At 39.1% G+C, this 26273-nt stretch overlaps 1 protein-coding gene across 4 annotated transcripts in view; it reads right to left on the bottom strand.

Moving 5' to 3' along the window:
• STARD13 (StAR related lipid transfer domain containing 13) overlaps positions 1-26273 on the bottom strand; it is a 292836-nt gene that overhangs the window by 202152 nt on the left and 64411 nt on the right. For all 4 annotated transcript variants that reach the window (XM_082771047.1, XM_082771046.1, XM_082771048.1 and 1 more), the window contains 2 exons: positions 18547-18693; positions 13793-13927 (listed from right to left, as the gene is read on the bottom strand). In XM_082771047.1, the coding sequence (XP_082627173.1) occupies positions 13793-13927; positions 18547-18693 (282 nt within the window). The remainder of the gene's footprint in view (positions 1-13792; positions 13928-18546; positions 18694-26273) is intronic.

Raw genomic sequence — 26273 nt, forward strand, 5'->3', positions numbered from 1 at the left:
AATCAAGAGAGTTGCCCTGGTTGTGCATGTAGTCATCAGCTGCGGCAGCAAATCAGCTGAATTCTCAGATGCTGCCACAGAAATGTATGAAACTACTAGAATCTGACTGAAAAATTATATTTTTGACACAGGCCATGTTCTTTGGTGTTCTCCCCCACGAAGTCAGAAGAAAATGATACCTGGTTACCATACACTTTGCAAAGAGTAGACAAGGCTGAGTTGCAAGGCTGGTCAGTAGATGAATCCTCCTTTTTGCTGATGTAATGAACATCTTCAAGAATACAGGGTGGACAGGTGGCCAAAAACCTACTGAGTACAGGGATTAAGCTCCCGAACTACTTCTTTTTTCTTTTTTTTTCTTTTCTTCCTGTCACCACAAGTACTAGGACCAGGATGGACAAAACAACTTTACTGACCCAAACCAGGTTCCCCATAAAAAAAGGGTTCATTAAGAAAGATGGGGTGCATGCGTTATATATAAGTATAAAACATTGTTATACTTATTTAAGTTTCAGATGGTTGTCTAAGGTCTCACTAAATTCACTCCCAGAAGAGGCTGAATGACTGGTTGAAAAGCCGGTGCAATACAATCAGCAAACAGTCTGTGAGAATATGAGGATTTGCATCTCAAAACGCTCAGACTGTGCAGACCAGAGTCACCACTAGTCTAGAAAGACAGTTATGTCTGACATCAAAGCATGGTTGTATTAGGATTGCATTGCCTGAACAAGAAGTGAAGAATAATTTACAGAGCCAAAGCTATAGATAGAAATCTCATTAGGCAGATTATCTGAGCTGAAATTTCAAGAACCTTTGCTAAACTATTTTTATACATGAATCAAGGCCGACTCCATAAAAAAAAAAAAAAACAGCATCAAAAGAGGTCAAGGCTTTGGATTTCACGCTGCATCCTGAACTAGTGTTTCAGCAGTACTGATGCCGAGTACTGATTTGAGCTTTTGCTTCACCTTGCTGCTGATGCAGAGGGAAGAGTGCCACCTACTGAGTCACTTGTTACGCTTCCTGCAGCTTCTGCCTTTCCTTTCATCCCTCTTGGCACGCTGACCACACCTGATCCTCCCCTGGCTGTGGGGTATTTCAGAGTGCTCCCATATACCATGTGCCCGCCATCAAAAAAAGCTTCCTGATGCTCTGTAATTACTGAAGGGAGCGAGGAGGTGTTCAGCCTGGGAAATTAAAAGAAAAATAGCATTCCCTTTCCACTTATGCTGGTAGAAAGGTAGCAGGAAACTTAAATCAAGTTGCAGATCTCATGGGAATCGCTTTTTGACAACAAGTGTGTTTTACTGAATTTTGTATTTATCTGTGCAGAGATCTCTTGTATAGTAGGCACAGCCATGGATCAAGCTGGGTCTAAAAACACAAGCTACAACACATTTCTTAGGACATTCTAGGACTAAGGAAATACAGGCTACAGGAACCAATGGCAGTAATTGGAAACATGTAACTTTTTTAACTGTGCTCATGAAGAAGATCAAAATATACCCAAAGCAGCTGAAAGGTAAAAAACAGAATATTTTTCTGAATTTTTGTCAGTTTGGTTATCTTTATTCTCTTGTTCATTTCATCATTTTCGTGATGCCTCTGCTTTGTGCTGAGGAACAAATGGCCTTCCTTCAATAGAAAAAGTTAACCGTTTACCATTTCTTGGATTTTTATACACTCAGAGTACCATACAATTTCCTCAATATGGACATCAAACCGTCAATTTTGCATGTCTGCTTACATCTCAAGTTCCTTTCAGTTAGTCCAAGATGGGCCATCACTGTCACTCTACAATTTTCCTCTGAGTTCCAAATCTTTTCCTCTTCTTTTCTTAGCAGTGGTGATTGCTGGCTTATGGAGCCAGAATACCACTGGTCACTTCAGTGCCTGTGTAACTCGCTAGCCAATGTACGTTACAAAGAGCCCAGATTCTGCTCTGACCTCAAATGATAAAACTCATGGTTTTAGACAGAAGTATGAGACATGTAACTACCTCTAGGCATGCTCAAACTAAAATTTAGTGTGCAAGTCAGGATGCAACAAGGAGTCTGGAAAACAGGACCTACAACAGAAAGTTAGATGAACCACACTGACCTGAAGAAGGAAGGCAGAAGGGAAAGAATAAGAACAATTTTGCGTATTAATGATGAATGCAAAAAGACATTTTAGAGCAAGAAACCATAGTAAAGCTTTCTAATAACTGCAGCACTGAAACATATAATCTAAACAGACTCTGTAGTCTGTCAACAGTTTTTATTAAAAAAAGGAAGTTAGACTAACTTTTGTCGGGATGACATAGGTATAGGTGATTCTGACTCACTATATGGGAAAATAGCCTGGAAGTCCTTCTGAGGTCTCTTACTCCAGTGCCTCGACACAGCTGTGCTAACTTTACTGCTGTCCAGATGCACAGTCCTAGTTGCAAAGCCTGATTTGCTAGCTGATATTGTAAGACATGCATGTACCTCTGGAAATCTTCAGTTCAGTTTGCAGCGTGCTGGCTAATGCACAACACTGTCAAGATCTACTTTAATGGCTTGTCTGAAAATTTGCACAAGGACATTTTGCAATACAGAAGCTTCAGACATTTTTATTTTCTGAGCACTTTGGTTTTACACCAGGTGATTATTCATTGTAATATTTAAGCCATGTAATGCCAATTTAAAGAAGGTCATAATTTTGACATGTGGCTGCTTCAAATAAAGTAGATTATCAGCAGGCCTCATCTAACAACTAGCAGTTCATCTCTAAATCAGTACTTTATCGGTCTGTGTTTAGTTCTGGGAATTTACCAAAATGCCAGCTGAATTGTAACTAGATAGAAACCTTCTGCAAATAATTTTTCTGAAGTTGTATTTCCTTCCATACATCATGAAATTATAGGAGAGATCTTCACCTCTGAAGTTTTTGTCTGTTTCCCCATGAGTACACCAGGCAATTACAGCAGCAAGACTTGCACATCTGAACCTTCTGCTGCCAAGAACAGGAAAAACTGGCTGCTGTAAAAATGAATGGGAAAATGCAAACACTGGATAATATCAACCTACTTTCTCATTCTTGTTGGAAAGAGCTTTCTGTTTTGCTTATTTTTTTTCTTTCAGAAAAGTCATCCTGAAAAACAAAACAAAAAACAACCAGCCCTCAATTCACTGTATTTTCACATTTTCACATTCCGTGTGTTCCAGGCTTGGATTTACCATGTTCCCCCTTTGGGAGCATTACCAGCAGTGAATTTATGTTATCTGTCTCTTCTGTAGGTAAGCCTCCAGACTCCAGGGAGAAGAAGAGGCAACATCTCTGCTGAGACAAGAGCTCCAGGAGAGCAGTGCTGAAGGCTGCTGAGGAGCTGAGCTCTCACACTGTATTTACAGCATGGGGCCTTGAATCCCTGCACCTCATCTGTTTGTGGATGTGCTTCATGACTCTGGGACAGTACAAGACTTGAGCAAGTACTGTTGCCCCATACTCCCTGATTCCCATAAGACACATGCGAGGGTAGAATGCACCCTCTTTCTTGGTAGGATCTGCTCTGGATAAGAGAGAGTCCTCTGTAGCACTGACTCCTCTCTAATTGCTGAAGCACTGCAGAGGCTTCTGGAGAAGCAGTTTAAATGCAGTTCACTGTGCCAGCAATGCCCAGGCTGCTACATCCATACAGCAAACTACCTGTGTACAGAGAATTACTGTTAAAAAACTGCAGTCCATAAAAAAAAAAAAACAACAACAAAACAGGTATAGAGAGACATGTATATGAATTTTTCTTCTTAGTTTTTATTTATTTAGTTATTTATATAGATAGATAGATGGATAGATAGATAGATAGATAGATAGATAGATAGATAGATAGATAGATTTTTTTTTTTTTTTACAAGAAGGAGGAGTTACAGAAATCTGTAAGAAGAGTCCTGGGAAATGACTGGGTACACCTGAGAAAAAAACAAACACAGAGCTGCTGCATAAAATAGCTCAAAGTCAAACAGAATCCTGAGCCTTCCTGCCTGTACCAGCTTTAGCACACATCACTTGCACAAAGGACTGCATAATCCTGTTTCAGTGCTGTCTGGTACCGTACATCCCAGAACAACAGGGTGGCAGTTAAGCAAAGATGCCTCCTCCCAAAAGAAGCACAAGAGAAAGTTGTACCTTGAGAGGGATTATCTCTCTGCTAGAGAGACGGGATGCATGATTTGCTGTATTCATTTGCATTAAAAATGCTTTCCTTATGCATTGTGCCAGCCTCTGTCCCTGGTCTGTTATAGATGGAAGTCCCTTCTTCCCTAGCGTGGGAAACAGGGGAGAGCAGTCTACAAGCTCTCAAGAGTACAAAGAGCCTGGAGGCTTGTATTATGAGAGACCTTTGCACCACTGCATAAGTGGGACTAGAGGTCCGACTCTACCCAAGCTCCAAAGCACCACACACAAGCGCTGCTGCAGTCCCGGCAGGACATGTTTTTAACTATACATTGCTGGTAATTTTAGAATCTCTCCTCTTTCCTCTTGCTGTGAGCAACTATTATTGTAAAAGTCAAAGGATCCAGCTCAGTTGTGTGCACTGTCCGATCAACATGCTAAGTAGCTGAGAGAACCCTGCCTGAATAAGAATGACAAAAGTCCCAAAACAGGGGCCAAGATGGTGCAAATGAGTAATAGCTACACTGAAAGAGAAAGAACCATGATTAAACTATATACATAGAACATTTAACTTTTTTTTTTTTTTTTTTTTTCATGGTGTTACAACAAATATACTACAGGGCCAGAAAAAGAATAAGCAAAAACCTGACAAGTATGTAGACAGATACAGTAAGGTTGTACACACCTCCCTGAAGAAAACTGCGTGCTCAACAAATCCCACAAACAAAAAGTAGAGCAGACAGTCTGTTAGGGTCCAATCCAGCACACGTCTGCCAATCTCACCCACAGGAACCGGTGTACCTCATAGCCTGTTCTTGTCCGTGGCTGCTGCAAAACATGCTAGAAAGCCGTACTGTTATTCAATTAAATAGACAATGTGTTGCGCCTAAAAGCACAAGTCCTGCTGCTGGTGTAAAACATGAGAAGGGAAGAAAAGAGTTAAAGTGTTTCCTTTTTGCACATCATTGACGAGGAAGTTAACTGTAGGGAAGTAACGTTATATCTCTTTGTATTTGCATATGTATGGTATAATTTACTCGTGTGGTTCCTGATCGCTTCTTGTCACGCATTTACAGAGATTCTTATTTTGACAGCTTGCATCCCACATCTACTGACAGTCAGTCAGGGCATTTCAGTCTGAAAAGCAATGCGTTTATGAGGCTGTATACCAATGCTGAAATATAACTCAGCAATGTTAGTGCTATGATTAATAAGATGGCGCTATTATGAAATGGGATTGTGTTCCTGTGAACAATCAGTGTTATCAGAAATAAAGCACAAAAAGTAGCACTGATGAGTACTAGTACCTTGCACTTGGTTTTCCCAAAGAATTCAGCTAGAGGATCTGAAAATTAACGTAACAACGATGTCATTCTAGAATATTTTTTTCAATTTGCATATGATAACCACATCTAAAAAAGCCAAGTATGACAAGTAGGCTCCACTTGTGATGCATGTGTTAGTGAATCCATGACAGTCATGCAGCTCTTCTTTCATCACTAAGGCTGCACGAACCCAGATGGCAAATCTCACCTTGGACAGGGACTACCAGGCAGGGGCTGGGCTGGGCTGGCTGAAGCAGTGCCCTCTCCACACCTTACACTGGCTGCTGCTGCTCACAGGGTTTTTGGCTAATTCATCACCAAGCCCAGCTGCTCAGCTGCCCCTGTAGTCCCAGGGGAACTGCTGGTGGCCCTTGCAGAGGTGGGTCACTGCGACTTCACAACTGCTCCTTCCATCACTCATGCTTTCAAAGTTTTTCTTAAAACATATCAGTCTGAAATATTTAAATAGCCATGTAATGCAGAGAAATAAAATAAGCAGTTTTAGTCTCCTCCCAATACCTATCAGGACACCATACACTTTTAGAACTGTATCAAAGGAACCTTAATCCAAAATGAGCTATAAATTTCCATTTTACCTACATTGTATGTAAAAAAATGCCTATAAATTACCTTGTCAATATCCATCTAAGAGTAATTATCATGAAATTATTATTTCCCAAAGCTGTGTTATAAATAAGGAAAAAGCTCTTTCATTTTTCACGCAGATAATGCAATAATCTCCTAAAAAAATATACAAAACATGTCCCTTGTCTCCAAATAATCCTTATGAAAACTAAATGAAAATAAATAATCTGATGTAAAAAAATAACACTGTGTAAAATGGATACCATTAAAGTAATTTAAAAACAAATATTTTCATAGATTAATTTAATTAAAGCAGTTCAGAGTAATATTAATATTATCAATATTATTGTACAGCTACATTGTGATTGTCATCTTGAGCTGACTTCAACATTTTTGTCAGGAAAAAAATGGAATTGAGCAAATAATGAAGGAACCGTGTATTTTAAGTATTTTAAGGAATGTTATGAAATTCACCGAACAAAGTAGTTGATAAATACTTCCCAGTCAGTTCAGCAACATGCCACAATGTGGTCCTAAATGAATCATAATGATCTAAGAGATTTCATTTACTTGGAACTGACACTAACATTTCAAGAGTCTCATCAATCAAGGCGACACGGTCTTTTCAGTCCCTTCGGAGGTCAGGGTTACCACCACCAAGAACTAAACCCACCCCTTTGCTATCCCACCATCTGTATGCAAAGCAGCTGCGGTGCAAGATGTTGGAGTCTCCTTGCTAAAATACTTCAAGCGACATTTGAAAGGTAGGTGGGTAAATCAGAATGAAGAACGTGACCTGATCTGTGTGCATTTGGAAAAACTTTTTGGGCTGTGTGTGTTTGGGAAGACTTCTCTTTCTTTCATCTGTTCTTGTACTAGTGAAAAGAGGCCTGCTCGGACACAAAAGAAAGAGCAAACTCCACACAAAACAACCCCTTTTTAGCTCTAATCAGCTAAATGCAGAAGCAAAATTCCAAGAAGCTGCAATAAAATTAGCAGGTAACAATCCCGTCATCCCTCACAAGACAATGAGAATAATGACAGCATTTGTTACCATTATACATAAATACTACGATGCCAAGATCCATTTTAAAATTTATAAGCTTTATTAAAGGGAACTCGCAGCTCAAGACACCATTTCTAAAATGTGAAGGCAGTGCCCTACAAACTGGCCCTGTGACCTCTTTCATTATGGCAATTTTAGGTATAGAAAACAATGAAAATGTGTAATGAAACAATAAGTAGTCCTGTACGCACAGTCACTTACACTATTCATGTACCTCCTCTAGGTTAGGACCTGGTTCTGCCACCTTCAGAACTGATCCTTCAGAAAAATGGTCTTTGGCATCAATCCCGCAAATGCTGCTCAGACACTCTGTCTGTCCAGTGAGATGGATGCAGTGCGTGCTTGTTTGGTATGCTTACACCTTCTGGATTCATAAAGCCCAGTCCTGTTCATACTGAGGTTTCCCAGCTCTGCAGAGATGGGTGGACTGAGAATTTGGGCACAGAATTTAGGACTGTCTAGAAGGTATGTTAGATGTGATTTCAATTTAGTTTTCTTTGTAGCATTTTTTAAAGTTTATCCGTTCCTTTACAAAATATTCACATTAAGCAATGCTAAAATTTATGCTGTGCTTTCCCTGTCCTGAAACACTTCCCGTGGCATCCTGACTTCAGCATAATGTGCAAGCGCGGCGATGACTGGTTCACGGATGGCTTTGTGGGCAGGAACTGACAGAAGGCTGATGACCGATGGGAGGGGGGAATAAAGACAAAAGGGGGAAGAGATAAGACTATGCTCTGCTCTTTTGCAAACCCACCTTGCTGGGAACACGCTTTGGCCAGAGTGCTGTCAGGTGCACTGGAATCAAAGAGGATGAGAAAGCCTGGAGTGTTATTTATTAATATCAGAATGGAAAGGAAGGAAGGAAGGAAGCTGTTTACCTTTCATTCCCTATTAGTCTCCTTGTTTTTTCCTGGAGCTAGTACAGGTTTTTGCCAGGACAATGAATTCCTCTACTACCAAGAAACTAGATCATCTTTCAGAAAGTTGGTGAGGATCTCATTTCTACGAATAATTTTGCATCTCTTATCTACATGAGCTATGCTACTTGTACAAGGACACTTAACTGAAGTACAGAAAGCAATCTTCAGCTTCAGCAAAATCAAATGATTGTGTCTTCAAACACACCATTTCTTTGATAAAATAAAGCACCAAACCCTGTCTCTCCACTTCACTCTAGGCTTCTCACTTCATCTTCTTGCACTTTGTAGGTCACATAAAATGGCTCAACAAGAGTGGCAACAGAATGGGCAATGCTCTCTGGGGTAAGAAAATTTCAGGAGTCTCCACAGGACAGAAGTCTACTCAGGGTTTTACTATCAACTTTTTCAATGGGTGGAAGATCAGAGTAAAGCATGACCTGAAAAGTAAAGCCTGACCTCAGTAAATCCTGGTCACCTAGGGAAATGTACCCTACTAGATAATCAGCGTAACTGCTGCTGGAAATTGTACCATGAACCCTATTTATGACCATGTCCAGCTGTGATAGAGCGTGAAACTTCTTTTAGAGCCAGGTTACACACTTATCTCCTCATCTCAGATGTAAAATGAAGACTCTGCTTACATGTTTCACAGAGAAAGGGAAGATCAGCATAAGGTTTGTAAATATGCTAAGATTCTAAAATTCCAAAGGAGTGTTTAGCAGAAATACAAGCTGATATGAGTTGTCACGCTGTAACTTCACTTCTGTGTTGGACATGGCAGCTACCTCATAAAAAGCTTGTCACACACACTCACTAATGGAATAATCTTTGATCCCTGCTGGTCCAGGGGCACGAATATTGAACAAGTAGTGGATGCGAAACACAATGATTTTGATTTTCCTTTGGTTGTTTTTACTTTCGAATTTTTCTGGTCTCAGACAATGTCAGAGGGTCAGGCAGGCATCACATTGCCTACAGAGAGATAATGACTACTGTAGTCATAGATTACAGTATTATTAGTTTTATATTTCTAAACAATGTCAAAAGATATCAGACATCTCTGGAACCTCTGATCTAAACTCTGAAATGCTGTTTATAGCATCAACTAGCAATTCTCAGGAAAAAAAAGAGAGAGAAAAAGAAAAGTATATCTTAAAAGAATCACAAAAACTTTTCAGTCATGTGGGTTACTAGGCACTGTAGGCACTGTTTTGCATCCCTTTTTCTGAATCAAGTGGTGTAGTATATTAAAGTATAATTCCACAAACAGTTTAAGCTATCATAACCTGACACTGATGCTGAAGGAAGCAACTCACTGTGTCTCATCCCCAGCCACTCTTCATCTCTCTTGCACACATATTTATGCAGCTGAGCAGTGAACCAGACTGAGAATCCCCCTTAAAACAAGGTGAAAAGCTGTTAAATGGTTCATTTTCAGCCCTCTCTGCTTAAGGTACTCAAGCTATTTGTGGAACTAAAGCATGAGAAATTGAAACTGTGCTCATCAACTGTGCTTAAAAAGAAGACATAAAAGCAGTCTTAGCACTGATAAAGAAAAAAGCCCACCTACTTGTTACTGATATAGAAAGATTCATTTTCTTAATGATTCACAGAGCACACAGGGTATTGTGTTATCTAAAAAAGCAAGAGGGTGTTTGCTGATGGGATTTTCACATCACTTGGTATCAGACTGGTAAGTTACACCATCAGGGTGTACCATCTTGAAATTCACCATCTTGAAATTTCCTCTGCCCAGTGCATGGTGAGGCAGGCACTTCCCATCAAACACCAGATCACAGCTTGCACACCATGGGTGGGATTTATTTCACCCAGCGCTAGGCACCTAGGCCTCTGCCAGTCACTGAAGGCTCTTTCAATACTCAGCGAATAGTCAAATGTCTAATATCAGCACTTTCAGGGCACAAAGCACCGCAACCAGGTGACCTACATTTAATGACTACTTCAGGCTAAGACATTTTGCTGTGGAAGTGCTATTTCTCTTCGTTAATGGAGTCTATACCATGTAGACATGGACTTATAAATGTCAGCATTTGTCAGATGAAATTTGCTGTTCATCTCTCAGACGCCTAAATTCCCTACCACCTTAGGTACATACCTCACAAATAATGTTTCCCACAGTGAAGCAACTTCTTTTTTTGGGGGGGAAGGAAAGAAGGAAGACAGGACATGACACATCACTGCCCTAAAACACTGTCCTTAAGAAAAAAGATTTTCACCATTATTCTGTCAAAATGTAACAAGTTTGAGTCATCGTTTAATGGCATATAAACAGAATACCTACTGTGACGTAAGTTTGCCAACAAAATCTTCATTGTGTCTTTTAAGCTGCCAGCATGGTTGGAATCTATGGAAGTGTGCAGCTAACATCAATGCCTTGTACTGAGAATTGAACTGTGTCCAGCATAATTCAGTGCGTATTATTCCTAAATTACTGCATCCCTGCTAATTCTAACACTGGCCTCCTCAGCTACATTTGCTAATCACAATAAATTGTAGAGTATTTGGTTTTCTAAATGCCTGGATGTATGAGCTCCTGGGGAGATGAGACAGATAAGCTCTTTTTGAGTTCCAGACTCATAAAAAAACTAGAAGAGAAGAAAAAACAGCTTACCAAAATACAACTGGTCTGATTTAATCTCCGTGTTACTCCCAAGTTTGTGTTATACCACTTGGAACACAGGAGTTAAATGAATACAATCTTGGTGTGATACAGAAGGAAACAGGCCTTTTGTCCATTCTCTTTATTGTAATAAATACAATCTTGGCATGCCCTTTTTTGTAAATATGGAAAAGTCTGTATCTTAAGGAAAACATGATGAAAGTTCAGTTATTAGAGACACGTGACAGAAACATGCAGGAAGAATGCCTGGATCCAGACATGATATAATTTGTATTTGCCTGAAATATACTTTGTACACAAAAAGCAGCACTTTGCAAGAAGAAGAAAAATTACCTACTCTCCTGAACAAAATCTGCAAACACTGAGTTTCAATGTTTATCTCTAATTTAAAGCACTAGCCAATTCTAAAAATAGACCACTAATTTCTAAAGAAATGGCGTGCCTCCAGTAGGTCTCTAGACTTGATGGTACTCTAAGAAACTGTGGTACTTCCTGCTGTTACTATAGCACTACATGGACTGTACTTACAAAGAAGTGTGGAACTGCTATTTATTGTATTAATACTTCATGAATTTCAACAAAAAGTGAAATGTGGACTTTGGAAAAGAAAAAAAAAATACTAAAAATTATGTTTCAGCCTTCCCTTCCACACACTTCCAGCCAAACAACAGCATTACTGTAACACCACTTCAAAAATATTTACACAGCATTAGTGGGAAGGCAGTTAAGCAACTATACTTGTACGTGCCTGAACATTTGACCGAGGTAAAAAACAAATAAAGCTGACAAGTATCTTTATTTTTATTGATCTTTACTATCTATTCTGGTTAGAACAAACAAAAAAACTAGAACAGATGTTTGTGCTTTTGCAGAAATGGAAAAGAGCAAATCCTTTTTCTAAGGAAAGGAAATGGCTAGTGGGAAGACAATAATGTTTCCAATTAATAAGCAAATGGAGCACACCTTCGAATTTTCACTTCAGTGAACAGGAGTAGGCTCATTTCATGAAATACAGAATTTGTAAGGTGTGTGCGTATCATTTTTGGGTAAGTCAACAATATATTAAAAGCATGTTTAAAACCATCACAAGAAATTATGCTTTTATTGAAAGTGAGTAGATAACTTGAAATAAACACCTCGTCAAGAGAAAGGGAACTGCTGAGCTATTAATTTGATGTATAATTACTGTTAAATTTTATTGACTTTAGGATCAGAGGAATGGAGGGTGGCATACACATGCCAATATTTGAAAATGCCTCTGAAGCTGTTTGTGGAAGAGATGCAAGTAGGACTGAAAAGGTAGGCAGAAAAGTACCAGAAAGTATGTTTAAGAGCAGAATAAACACACACCTAGTAACAAAGGCTAACAGGGAACTGTGAGCATAGCTTTTGGAGATCACATCTCAATAATCTAGACAGGTTATTTGACTGAACATGCAGATACAATATACTTCCATTCCAGTAAACCTTCTGAAGAGTTATCTATCACAGACTCTTCCTGAGCTGTTAAGGAGGAATACCAGAAAATATACCAGGAAATCAAAGCTTCTTTTCACTGCTAACTAAAAGGCAGAGGAAAAAAAAAAAAAAAACAGCAACAAATGGTTGCTTTCTTTTACAGTTAATAGATATTACCTGACAGTCTCACAAATATATGTTCAATATACACATAAACAATCTGGAAAATGGAGGAATATAAAGGGACAGTTCTCCGATGATATTAAATTACAGACGTTAATAAAAACAAAAACTGTCTGCCACTTGCTGCAAAAGAATCTTGTGAAGTTGAATGAGCATAAGATAAACAGACAGATAAAAAATCACTATCAATAAATACAGTCAGACATGCTGGAAAAAATGGACTTAGGTATTATTCTCCACTTCTTACATGATTCCCGTAATTCAGTTTTTCACAGTACAAGAATTGCAGCCAAGTTAATAATCCAGTAGCAAATTTACAACAGAAAACATGTGGGATTTTTTTGTCCCCCCCAAACTCCACAGTTAAACTTTGAACTCATGGCTACAAGATGATTTGTATATCAAGAGAGAAAATGAATATAAAAGACAACTTAATGGAAAAAAAATCCACCCTCAGGGGCTATTAATTGCAAAACCATAATATGGAGTCTGGCTTCAACATGTGTACACAATGAACACCTCACAGGAAGTTGAGATGGCAACCTACCAGCTTACTCTGATCTTACACTGCTTTCCTGAACATCCAGTGTTGACCACTGTCAAAGAAAGGATACTGGACTAGAAGTACCTTGGATTCAATGAAAAGCAGCTATTTTTATGTCGTGTGATGTTAATGGACACTGCTGGCACCCAAGTAATTCACAGCTGAGAGACAAAAACATTTGCATTTTGGAACTATGACACTGATCCTAAAATAGCTTATTTTTACATGCAGAAATAAAACAACATTTAGCTATTGAGGAAGTGAATCAAACCTTTTGGGAAATACCTCTAATGGTTTAAACAGACTTTGGCTGCAGACTATAGCATCAGCTTGTAAAGAAATAATAATTAAAAAAAAAAAAAACAAAAACAAACCAAAAAACAACAACAACAAAAACCACAAAACAACTATTATTGATTAGAAATAAGGCTTAACTAAACCACCAGAGCCAAATACTGCCACTCGGAGAATTCAGGGTAGAATCCATCATGGATTGGGGGAGGATATCAACACCCAGACTAAACATCACAAGACACTTATTCTAAAATCAGCAATGAAGATCCAATGGTAGCATTGATGCCTGGAATCCACCACACTTAACCTCCAGATGAGATGAATTACTTTTCAAAAGTGCCTATTGCTTTCCATTTACTGTAAAGGCAGTCCAAGTAACTAGTTCAGATGTAGAAGTCTTTTTTAGAGTTGTCTAAAACCAGATTAGACTCATCCAACAGCCTTGGAGGCTCACTGAAGACTGAGTTAACTTTTATCTGTACCCATTTTGCATACTGAATTCCTCTATGCAGTGCAATATTTGCAGAACAAATTACTTAGAAGAAACACATGGATGATTTTAACAATAAGTAACAAATTTTCAAGGTACTTAACCTCAAAGTCAGAAAACGTTCTAAATATGAAGTAGTTACTTACATCAGTTTTAGGTCGTGCTCCAGTAGAGACTGGGTAAGGTAAACAATCTAGATCCTGGTAGTCTACTCTTCTGTTTTTCCAAGATCCCTTTCCTTGATGATCTCCATAAAAGCTCTTCTCCACCGGAACAGGGCACTGTAAGAGAATTTTAAAAACCCTGTAAATAAAGGCAAGCCATAAATATTTTTAATGCAAACTGCAAGAAAAAAGCACTGGAATTATATCTTTTTAAAACTTTTTTTTTTTTTTTTCCCCGTGATGTAAGGTAAACATTTGGCTTCATTCTTTTTTTTTTCTTAAAAAAAAAACTGCTTCAACATTTTTAAATTTTGGTGTAAAGTGGATTTCTTAACAGCTAGTATAGAGAACTGGAGAATTCGTAAATAGTTGTACATTTTCCTGAATATCAAGGAACTAAATGACTTAAATAACTTAAATGGATACCTGTCAAGCTCTCGTTTTGAAATTACAGACCCCGAACTTTCCAAATCTACTTTTCTTTGCCCAACAGGTACCTGGCCACACTGAATTGCACAATGTTCCCCTATGTATCCTGATTTGCTTCAAAAGAACAACAAAGTGTGTGAGCAACAAGCAAGCCAAGCTGCAATCCAGTCTTGAAGAGGCTGAGGTACCCAACAACTTCTTTGCCGGCCTTCACGGCCTGTCAGTCTTCCCACATCTGTTGTTTTCCTGAACCTGTAGGTGATGGATGGGGGAGGAGAGTCCCTCCCCCATTTGACATAATCCCACATGACATCCTGATCTCTAAATCAGAGATAAATGGATTTGATGGGTGGGCCATTCAGTGGATAAGGAATTGGCCTGAAGGCTGCAACCCAGAGACTTGTGGTCAATGGGCTATGTCCAGGTGGAGGCTGGTGATGAGCGGTGTCCCTCTTGGGACTGGTACTGTTTAGTGTTTTTATCAGTGACATAGACTCATTGAGAGCAGCCCTGTAGAGAAGGACTTGGAGGTTCTGGTGGACAAAAAGCTCGACATGAGCCAGCAGTGCTGGCTCGACATTAGCTTGCAGCCCTGAAGGCCAACTGTGTCCTGGGCTGCATCAACAGAGGGGTGGCCTCTGTTGGTGGAGGGAGGGAATTGTGCCCCTCTGCTCTGCCCTGGTGAGGCCCCACCTGGAGTGCTGCGTCCAGGGCTGGGGCCCCCAGCACCAGAAGGACGTGGGGCTGTTAGAGCGGGTCCAGAGGATGGCCACAAGGATGATCAGAGGGCTGGAGTACCTCTCCTATGGGGACAGGCTGAGAGAGATGGGGATGTTCAGCCAGAAGAAGAGAAGGCTCCAGGGTGACCTCACTGCAGCTTTTCTGTACTTAAAGGGGGCTTATAAAAATGATGAAGGGCAAGTTTTTGCTCAGTCAGATAATGATAGGGCAAGGGGGAATGGTTTTAAGCTAAAAGAGGGCAGATACAGATTAGACATTAGGAAGAAATTCTTCACTCAGAGGGTGGTGAGGCACCGGGATGGGTTGCCCAGAGAAGCTGTGGATGCCCCATCCCTGGAGGTGTTCAAAGCCTGGTTGGACGAGGCCCTGGGCAATCTGATCTAGTGGGTGGCATCCCTGACCATGGCAGAGGGTTGGAACCAGATGATCTTTAAGGCCCCTTCCAACCCAAGCCGTTCTATGACTCTATGAGGACCTGTGTTTGGAGCAATCAGGGAACCAGGATCATGGATACACTGCAGAGCAGCCCCAAGCTGTCATTTAAAGCCCAAGTCAGCCCATTTGTTGGCCACTCTCCCTCACAAGAGGACAAATTTGCTGCTGATCTATAACGGCAACTGCCCAGTTCCCTGTCAGAATATTCTTTAAGCTTTAAGATGAGGAGGCTTTGGAAAGCTGATGAGAGAAAACAGTGCGTGGTCCCAAAATGCTTGTAGACAATGTATTATTATTCAAAAAGAATTGAGAGAATGTGTAAGTTAGTTTTGTTCGATTAAAGTCATCTCTCTAATATAAGATGGGGTAATTATAATTACATGATTTCTGTGTCAGTATCCACAAATGATAAATGACAAACTAAAAAAATGTGATTCTCATTCTTCAGACCTGCTGTTTTTTTTGTCTGTACTGAAACTCAGTGTAAGACATCAAATTAAGGAGATGCATTAAACAATAGTGAAGGACATTGCTTACTGCAAGGCTGTTCTCTACTGCAAGGCTGTTCTCTCTTTGCCATTTCATTTACAAAATACCTCCTTTTGAACTGCTAAGAAAGACTTTTCTTTCAGGAAAGGTACAGGTTTGAGAGGATCTGTACAGTTGCAGTTTGCCACAGCTGGCAGTTTTGCCGCTGGTCTATTCAGACAGTCCAGCTTTTTGTATTTAGAGCATGTATTTATAGCATTGGTGAGAGAATGTTTCAGAAAATAATTTGATGACAGATTTTTTTTCTGATCTCTTTTCTACATCAGATACTGAGTCATCCAGCCAGTGCTACTGCCCAATGCGCTTTCCTAAGCAGCAACTTGCACTTTGCACATATGTAAAGTCAGCCCAAGGGAAATTAAACTTCTTAACATTTTCCTAAGTTATTATGTGTTTTAGAAATTTTCTTAAATTTATTCACCAAAATACTGCTAGGCCCCCCTACTGTCACTCTGTAACTCCTCTAATATTTATTCACCAAATCTATTCTCATTAACTAGCAATTATTTAGACATCTTCCTGAAATATTTGCTCAACAGAGTATTATTGACAGATACCTTCATGATAGGAAAACTTAAAGAATAATAAAGCATTAAGAGTTACTGCCATGAGCAGATGAAAAATTCTTCAGTAGAAAATGAACTGGCTCAACACAGTGATTAAATTATGAATACATTCCTCAGACACAGCATCTGCCATACAAAATAAATGCTCTTTCATCTGTTTAGAATTGCCCATGCCCTCAAGAGACCAATTTTCAGAGCAACAGCTTCAGCAAACATGTTGGCACTCACTCAGTAGTCACCTACTTCCGAGACCTCAGACCTACAAGTTGGCCTTGCATCTGTGAGCACTTCTCCCCAAATCTCTTTTCAATCATCATTTCTTGCTTCAATTCCCACTTTATATAATGTAAATAGGATAAAAACATATGAAGAACCCATGAGTGGCTCATCATTTTATAGAAGCCAAATGTACACAGTTACTAGTAAACATATGTGAGATAGACCTTCTTCCAATTCAAGTTTCATTGTGAATGAATATGTGGAACAAATCATAAGCTATATTAAGCTATATTGCTTAGTCCATGCCAAATGGGATGAATTGATAAAAAATAAGTTACTCATATAACTTGTACAAAAACTCTTGTTTTGTTCTTTTTATTCTCCACTGCAATGGTCATTCTGAAATTTCACAAATCAGTTTCTTCACAGTAAATTTATGGAGAGATTTAGGAGGATGTATTACTCTGCTCTGACTATATGCTGAGGTCAACCAATTTTGAGGCAACTAATTCTTAGGCATTTAAAGTAGAACAGATGAATCCCTTGTTCAGAAATGGTTTGAGTACTGATACCTTTGCCTAATCAAACCACGGCTTTTGCCTCAAGAGAATAGGCACAGCCATAAAATCAAAGGTGTTTGGATCACCAGTTAACAAAATCAGACTGGCTCTCAAAGGGAAGTGCTTGAACTCTGATGGATTGGATTTCTCTTTCAGGCAAAAAAAGCAGATTACATTCCCACTGCATTCTGACAGAAGACATTGAGCAGTCTCCTACCAGAACACAGCACACTGTCCACTAACAGACAGGCGAGTCGAGACAAGTGAATGATGAAATGAATTCAGTTGGACAGAGCTGGTTGTGACTTGTTGACATGTACAATAAGAAAGAAATGACGGACAGGCCTGGCCACTCTTTCTAACATCGTCACTGCAGAATATGGAAACACATACTGCAAAAAGAGATGCCTGATTCTGAGCTTCCCAACTCAAAGGATGCAAACATTTACACCATGATCTTTGCAGACATTTACTTAAATAATTTATTTTTACAAAATGAAGCAGCAGTGATGGGAAAAGCATTCAAACAAGCTCAACTTCCAGGAATTTCAAGCCAGCACTAACATTCAGAGCTGCAAATCCAAACAACTCTATCTTAAGAACTGACTTTAATCATAGCCTAAAGCAGAGAACAAACACTCCTACTTCTCACACTGTTCACTTTCCAGTTACTTGCTTCTATATTAAAAAATAAAAATAAAAATGCTTGTTCAAAAGTTGCTAAAATTATATTGTTCCGTCTTATTCCCGTTTTTTACAAATAAAAGTGTGGGTAACTGATGACACCTGCCATCACAAAATACCCTTAAATACAGTAATACACCTCTAAATAAAACATAATACCCACAAATATTAATTGAAATCTTTCTTGCGGTTATGTCTTTGAATAAACAGTACAAGTTTATTGTACTTCTAATTCACAATTTTCTACCCTGAAAAATTGCATCCAGTGCTATCATTTAGATCCAAATTCCCCTCTGAAAAGGGTGTTTAATGGTTTTAAGACACATTGACGAGCAACAAATTCAATCCTATGACATTTGTTTACTTGGCCTGTAGCTGTGTCTAAGCAGCTCATGAGATTTTGTTATTATTGAGTCAAAACTTTAAGTTACTTCACCCCTGAAGCTGAGCTCCTCAACCTACCCAGAAGCACAACCAAATCTGAAAACCATTGCTCGATGAGCATCTGATAGCTAAATGTTAGAAACATATCATACGACACACATGTTCTTACCAGTTGCTTGTGCCTTTTGGTAGAAGGAGTGCTGGAGGGAGAAGAGCCAGCGCTCAGAGCTTCTTCAATATCTAAATTCAGCTGTTCCAGTTTCTTCATAAGACATGACATAGAGTCTGACCATTCAGATCCTCTTTCTGGTTGGGTCTAAAACAAATCAAACATACGTTAAGTCTTAAAGCATCCAAGCTTTTTGCCACTTCAAGACTCATTTTTCTGGCAAGTCTGCAAGAAGAATGCTGACCAGCATTTTCGCTGTCCTTGGGTAACTTTCTTCATTTAGAAAGTTTATAGTATCACTCCAGTCCTCATTGAACATATTCATGGATGCTCTTCGTACCGAAATGATCACGCTCCACCTCTGCGTCTGAAGTGCTTTCTAACACTTCATCTTCGGTGAACCACTGCCAGCTCAAGCTACATAACCAAGACTGAAACCAAAATAACTTCAATGTCTCTTCATTAACTAATTTCTATTTTAGCATCTCCATCAATTGCTTACTGTCCAGGATTCGAAAAATGAAGGTCATCACATACCTGTATTATATTCCTTACTATAAATCCAGACCTAATTAAGTTTTGCAACTTTCTTCTGTCTATCCATGAGGATAGACATCTGCCTGTATAGTCAGAACATTCTGTTGGTCTCAAACGTTTTCTGTTTTGATGGATGCGTTCTCCCTATTTATCTAAACTGTTTCACTGTATAGTGAAAACTTTAATCCTCTGTAGCACAACTGCCCAAAATACTTTTCTTGTTCCTTAGTTCCTCAAAGTCCCTTTCAGGGACTCCCATTGAGCATCTTCCCATAGCAATCCCTGTGCACGCTGCTGTGTTAAACCTCATTTTTCTCATTCAAATCACTTATAAAGATTCCCAAGAAAAATACAGTCACAGGGACCTCCCTGTCGCCATGGGGCAGCTACAGGTCCACGCATTAGTGTCTGTCCTGAAGCTGCTTTCAGTTCTTTAATATTTCTTATTGTCAGAAATAATGGATTTTTTCACAGAGAATCATTTTATGGCAATCTATTTTAACAGACTGTGCATAAAAATAGTAGTATTGCATTGCCAGCCTGCCAAAATCCTCCGAGTATCGTACCAACATTCCACAATACGCAGGGAGCTAGATAAATATTATTATTATTATTTTAACTTCACAAAACTTTTTGGTGATTTGTTTCCTTATGATGGTTTAGCAAGTAGTACTGAAAGAAACACTGTAATTTGTTCACTATCATAGAAAAAAAGCATTACAAATAGAATCCAGAAGGACCACTCCACTATCACATTGACATATCTGATTTCTAATGGAATTGTGCATCTTCACCACAACTGAGTGTAAGCCTCTGCAGAGCTTCAGACATTACCCACAGAAGAAGCTATTTTAGCAGGCATTATTTTAAAACACAGAAAATCAAGTATCTTTAATTTTCCAAATCTTTATAATTTTCGATTTTTTTATGAGCTCTAATTGAATATTCTATCTGAAATACTGTTCAAAGTGTTAAACTCTATTTCACCTCTGTAGTTATCAAATTCATTTAAACAATTAGTTGATTACTTCCCATTGTCTTCCCAAACACTATAAAGTAAAATACAGGATGCTCCCCAGAAAGTGAGTATCAAAAGGCACTCCTCATGTTGAATCCTTCCTGAGCAAGATGATCTTATGCAGGAAATGTGAAGAAAATGAAAGAAAATATTATCTAATTTCTGTATTTCTGGAGGTTGCATGAGTATCTGAATAATTTAGATAGAAAGATGAAAAATCATGGAGACATTAAGAAAGGCTTATAAATATTTCTGATGAAGATTTCGAATGCATGTAATAATAAACTTATGTGATATTCTATAGTGTTACAATAAACAATACAGCTCCATGTGTTGAGAGGCACGCTTAGCTGTTACATTTGATTAATACTTACCTACTAGATCAATATACTCATAGCATTCATCAATACTTTGTGATGCTTCTGAATGCACCAACCCCCGAATTTATTTTTTATTTGTTATCCTAAATTTCTTCTTTTACTGTAACAGAAGTCAGACCAGAGCCATTTCTTAGAAATTCACGTTTCCCCGCATTATAACTCTATTTTTCTCCATTAAGTTCTGTCTTTTCTAGTTCAGTGGGACTCTATAGTGTGTCTACTGAATGAAGGGGATGAGGAAAAAGATGAGTTTTCATTATCCTTCAAAATAAAGCTAAATGGGCCTACTTAACAAATGCCATTGACTAACTGGAAACTCAGCACAAAAGTGCTATTTGGAATAGGTGCTGATTGGCTACATATTTCAAAGGTTGCCTGAAATTCCTGCTGAAACATGATGCTGCTTACATTCAGAAATATACAGCTTGCACAGTAGGACTTCTAACAAGAGAATAAATTCTGCCTAATCCATTCACAAGGAACACAGCTCGTCAGTGTTGTGCCCTAGTAACGAGACTGGAGGCTGTGGAAGCTCTCAGAAGAGCACTTTGCAGTTGCTGTGTATCCTGCCCGTAGCAACTGTGGAGGGTGGGAGCATCTTTGGAAGCTTTTGCATCTTGCCCTTCAGGAGGGAAAGAGCCTGAGTCTAAAGTATCGAAGAACCACGGGCTGATTTATTCACTGTTTTTTCCCCTAAAAAGGTGTACAGGGAGAACACTCCTTTCTGTATCCTCTCTTCATTCATTGGAGCCAGTCACTCGAGCAGTGCATGGGAATCCTATTATCTCTTGAAGAACCTGAAAGGCTTAGAGACAGAAGTGCATTACAGGAATACCTCTTGTATGTTACACCTCGGACAACCCTAGACAGATGAACTAGAAAATAAGACCAGAGAATCCTGTTAAACACTTTTTTTCGAGGTGGAGTGCCTTATTTATGAAGATCATGCCACACATTAAGTGGAGAAAAACATATTGGTCTTGAATGTCAACTGCTTTGTCAGATAGATTCCTCAAGTCCAATATAGCCTTTTAGACCAAAAAAGAGATTAAAAATCTAAAATACAGAAGTATTATCCTCTGTGCTAAATATAAAACTAAGTGGGATGCACTTCCTTAAACTTAACACAGTTATTAATGCAGCTAGTGTACTTCAGATAGTTATTGTATATGAAGAACTAACCCAGCTGCGTAATATTTACTAAGACACGTTTAGCGAACAGCCAAACATAAAATTTAGATATAGGTTGCCACTTCATACGGCAATCATAGCTTGTTTTTGAACAGCAAGCTTAATGTTTTGTTACATGTACTTTCACAAGCAGATTCTGTGCTCACTTACATAGCTGGAATTTCATTGCTACCAATAACAAATTACAGAGGTAAAACTGGGTCCATCATCTAAACAATTACTTGTTCATTCCTTAGATTGAGAAGTAAATACATTCCAGACATTCAGCTATTTGTGCCTTTTGGACCAAAGGCTTCTGCACCCTGTTTCTCAGCTTTCAAGTGTTCTTCACTAATCTTATTCAGCAAAAACATCTGTGATTAAAGGCATATTTGTTTCAGCGTTTTGCCCGTGCAGCTTGTTGCAATAGGCATAATAGCTGCCAGCAAATCTAAATTTAAACTGAAAGAATGTGGCAAAAATGAACAAGTCCGTATAGAACACGCAGAGGTCAGGGTTAACCTTGCTGCCAGACCTCATCCTATACTGGAAGCTGCAAGGCTTCCAAGGGAAGGGTTATGAGAAAGTTACACAACTCTAAATTTATCTGATAACATGTGGCTTTCCCTTCAGAAACACTCAATAGGTCCAATTGTTCTGTTAATTAATGTATTGTAAAACTTCTAGTGATAAATTACTAACCTCCAAATATAAAAATGCCAGCGCTATTTAATCCTCCTCCCTAATGGTAAATTGGTTTAGATAAAATTCTCTCTAATGCATAAGTGAGATCCACAAAGAATGATTTTGTGGAAGAATTTCAGAGCCCAAATACCATGTTTTGCTCTTGCTGCAATGCTGGGGCTCCTCTGTTCTCAAAAGAAGTTCTGTACAAAAAAGAAGTTCTGTACAAAAGGTCTCTCAGCCACTGGTGGCTTTGTCTACAGGGGCTGGGGAAGGAAGCCAGATTGGATCCATATAAATAATCCTTCTGAAAAAAAAGGATATAGAATACAAAGGACTCTTATTCTCAGAATAGATTTATGCATGCTTTCTATATTAAAGATAAAATATTTCAAAGGGAATTTTGACTTCTACCCCACTATAGCTTTGCTTAAATATTTACAGAGCCTTTAGATGGACAACTGCGTGCCACCTCCCTCCCGGAAAGCAGGTAAAGTAAACTCTGCAGCAAGCAACCTTTCCACTTCTAACAATTTTATTGCTATCCATCAGAAATGATCAAGGGAAGTCTCTTCCATCTCTCATGTCAGTAGGCAAAACCAAAAGCACAGTGCTGGGAAAGAGACAGATCTGTAGGCCATTGCATGAAGTTCAGAGGTCTGGTTCTTTCTTATCCACAAATATGGAAGGATTCACCTAAGATGGGCTATTAGGATCTCAGCAGTCTTCCCAAAGACAAAAGGGCATAAATACTAATATGAACATACCGTTAACTTAATCTGTTTTAAAGGAAATACATTTCATTTTGGAGCTCCCCAAGGAGGAGACCCCACAGCCTCTCTGGGCAGCCTGTGCCAGGGCTCCGTCACCCGCCCAGCACAGCAGTGCTGCCTGGTGCTCAGAGGGAGCCTCCTGGGTGCCCGGCTGTGACTGAAGCACTGACTTTGTCTTCTTCCACTAAGCTTAACTGTTGGTTTCTATAACCTATGTGTTTGTGTTCTAGTAAACCATTAACTATGTCTTTGAGGATAAATACAGTATAATACAGTAAAACAGCGTGGAAATACTAACTTCAAGTGTATATCATAAGGATACACATTCCTCTCTCTCCCCAAGGATTAAAAGGGGCAAAACAAGCATGAAAAAGAACTCAAAGAGGAGGTACTAACTGAAAGTAACATAATACAACCCTTACCTCATTTCTAGTATTTGACTTTTTCAAGGGAAACTAACATCATCTTAGAAATACTCATATATATATATATAATAACCATATATATGATACTCATATATATATGAATATATATATATATATATAAAGAGTTGGTTTATATATATATAAAAGCTCTTTGTCTCTCAACCAGTGAGTTGGTAAATACAGCCTCTAATTTGCAATCAACACCTTGATTTCATAGAGTCATAGAATGGCCGAGGTTGGAAGGGACCTCTGAAGATCACCCAGTCCAACCCTCTGCCGGCAGGATCACCTAGAGCACACTGCGTGGATGGCAGATAGTGCTAACGTCCATCAACTAAAAGAATGTAATCCTAAAGTCGTGCCCCTCTTTCAAGGGTTCCTACATCAATTTTTAAGGGCTGCTGCTCTAAATTGGGCAGAATTGAAACACTGGTACCAAAGGAGTCTTCCAAATACTAGATTACAGAAACATGACCCAGATGAAAACTGAGCTAATTTCTGGGACTGAAAGGGATGTGCCAGCATAGCACTTCACCTCTGCCAAGAGAGAGGGATAGGAATGTGAAAAGAAAGGAATTTAGTTGAAGGAAAGGTGTGGGGCAAAATGTTTTCAAAAACAATTGTACACTACTACAGGGTTTTGAAGTGCAGTTGCCCATCGTTGCAGACAGCCTAGTATGAGAACTCTGTTGCAGAGCTTTTTTGTTCCATTAGCAAAAGCAACTGGTTTCATATTGGACTTTTCATTTACAAAATGACAATGTAAAATGGCATGCAGTTGCTTTTAACATAAAATTTTATTTTGGGTTTGCTCAAATGATTAAAAAACCCTTCTTTACTTCCCCAGCTCACAACGCCTACAGCACAATTCTCCACCTCCTAACAAATTATGATGTCAGGGAACACCAAATTTCACAAACAGGCTGTCTGACAAGCCTGCACTGCCGGCACATGCTACAGGACTGGTACTGAACGGCCAGACAAGCTGTCTGAATTTACATCTGCTCCCATTTCAGCGTATGAATTATCCTCTGGGGTTGTCCCAACTTCAGCTGCTTCAGACCAGACGCCAGCTCACCATTTATCTATTCTACCACATCCTTCACTGCAAGGTGTGGAGTTGTACTTCTTGTATCCCAAACACACCTGCCCTGTGCAGCAAATCCCCAGCTGTCCGCTTGCATTTAGTTTGGCACCTTCTGCAACAATGGCTTTATCTGAGCATCGCCATTAGGGATCATGAATGTGCAAGCAGTTCACACACATAGCTATTGACACATTTAACTCCCACTTAACTACTAACTCCCACTTAATTACTAACTTCAAGATACACTAACTCATACCATGACTACCTTGAAAATGTAACGTTTGTATCTCCCTCCAATATTTATTGACTAAGCAAGTGTTTCACCAAAGCTGAGGGGTTTCTCTCATGCCACTAGATCTCTAAGTTACATACTGTAAAAAAAGAAAACTTTCAGAGCCTTTTCCTAAATGTATTTAATTGCACCAATAAATGACCCTTTCAGATTGGAATTGGACTGTTCTCTTAAAAACAAAACAAAAAAAAAAAGCTGTATAGTTCAACGTGCTTAGCCAGGATGTAGAAGAGCTGGTCTCTGCCTCATTTTTGGCTAATGCATTTTATATCAGCCCTCAGCAGGAAGAATAGTAGGATTTTAGTACTGGGTACACCTGGCTGTGCAGGAAGTTCTTCCTCTTTCTTGCTGAAGAGGAAACAAGCACAACAATAATCCACTTGATCTGTTATGACACCTGTTCACTTGATGGGAACAGAGCAGAATTTATTGAGTTTTAACCAGAAACTATGCTATATGAAACATATAAGCACTTTGATAACACTAGTGTACTGGTTTTCCCAGTCCTACAGCAAACAGGACTTCATCCCCAGGCTACACAGATGAGTTACTTCCATCATACACTTCTCTTATTTGTCCAACAAATCTTGAATTATTTTTGTACAGGCAGAGCTACAAGAGGAGAACCTATGCCCATAAAAACTTATCAGAAACTCTTCCAGAAGGTTGAAAGACATTAGCCTGTGTTTTCTAACCGTTGAGAAATCCGAGCCCTTCTCTTCTGGGGAAGACAAACCACTTCACTCTGGAGAATGGAAATACAGCACTTACTTCTTTTACAAAGAAAGCAGCAGCCATCGTTGAATCTTGTGAAGACATTCACCTATATACATGTAGGATATACATGTAGGCTGTATGTCTCAGAATAATCAGCCCCAACTAATAAGCCTCCCAGTTAAGGTTAGCCTTGGGATAAACAACAAGTCCTAGATTGAATTATATGATTTTGGCATACACAGGAAAAAAAGCAAGCAGGAGACCTTAAACTGAGAAAACAGTCCAGAAAATAACAAAACCCCTACTTTATCGATGCCCAGCTAGCCTAATAGCCAGTCTCGATAGTGGTCAGCAGCTGATGCCTGAAGAAAGGGTGTAAGAACTGAGGAATAAAAAACTGGCGTTACACACAGGGTGCCAGCTTTCAGTACCATAACCTGCAAGTTGTATCTGTATCATAAATGCAGACAACAAATTGAACAGGACTTTTACATCATGCAAACAAATTCTGTGTCCCAGATTGTTCTGTTTTTGACCCAAACACATTAAAAAATCAGTGTAATTCTGGATGTATTCTTTGATCATAGACAACAAAATCATGACAAGCAGAGCTCTTCCATAAGGGCATTTTCACTTGGAAATTT

This window comes from Aythya marila (assembly GCF_965140915.1).
Source record: "Aythya marila genome assembly, chromosome: 1".
Taxonomy (NCBI): domain Eukaryota; kingdom Metazoa; phylum Chordata; class Aves; order Anseriformes; family Anatidae; genus Aythya; species Aythya marila.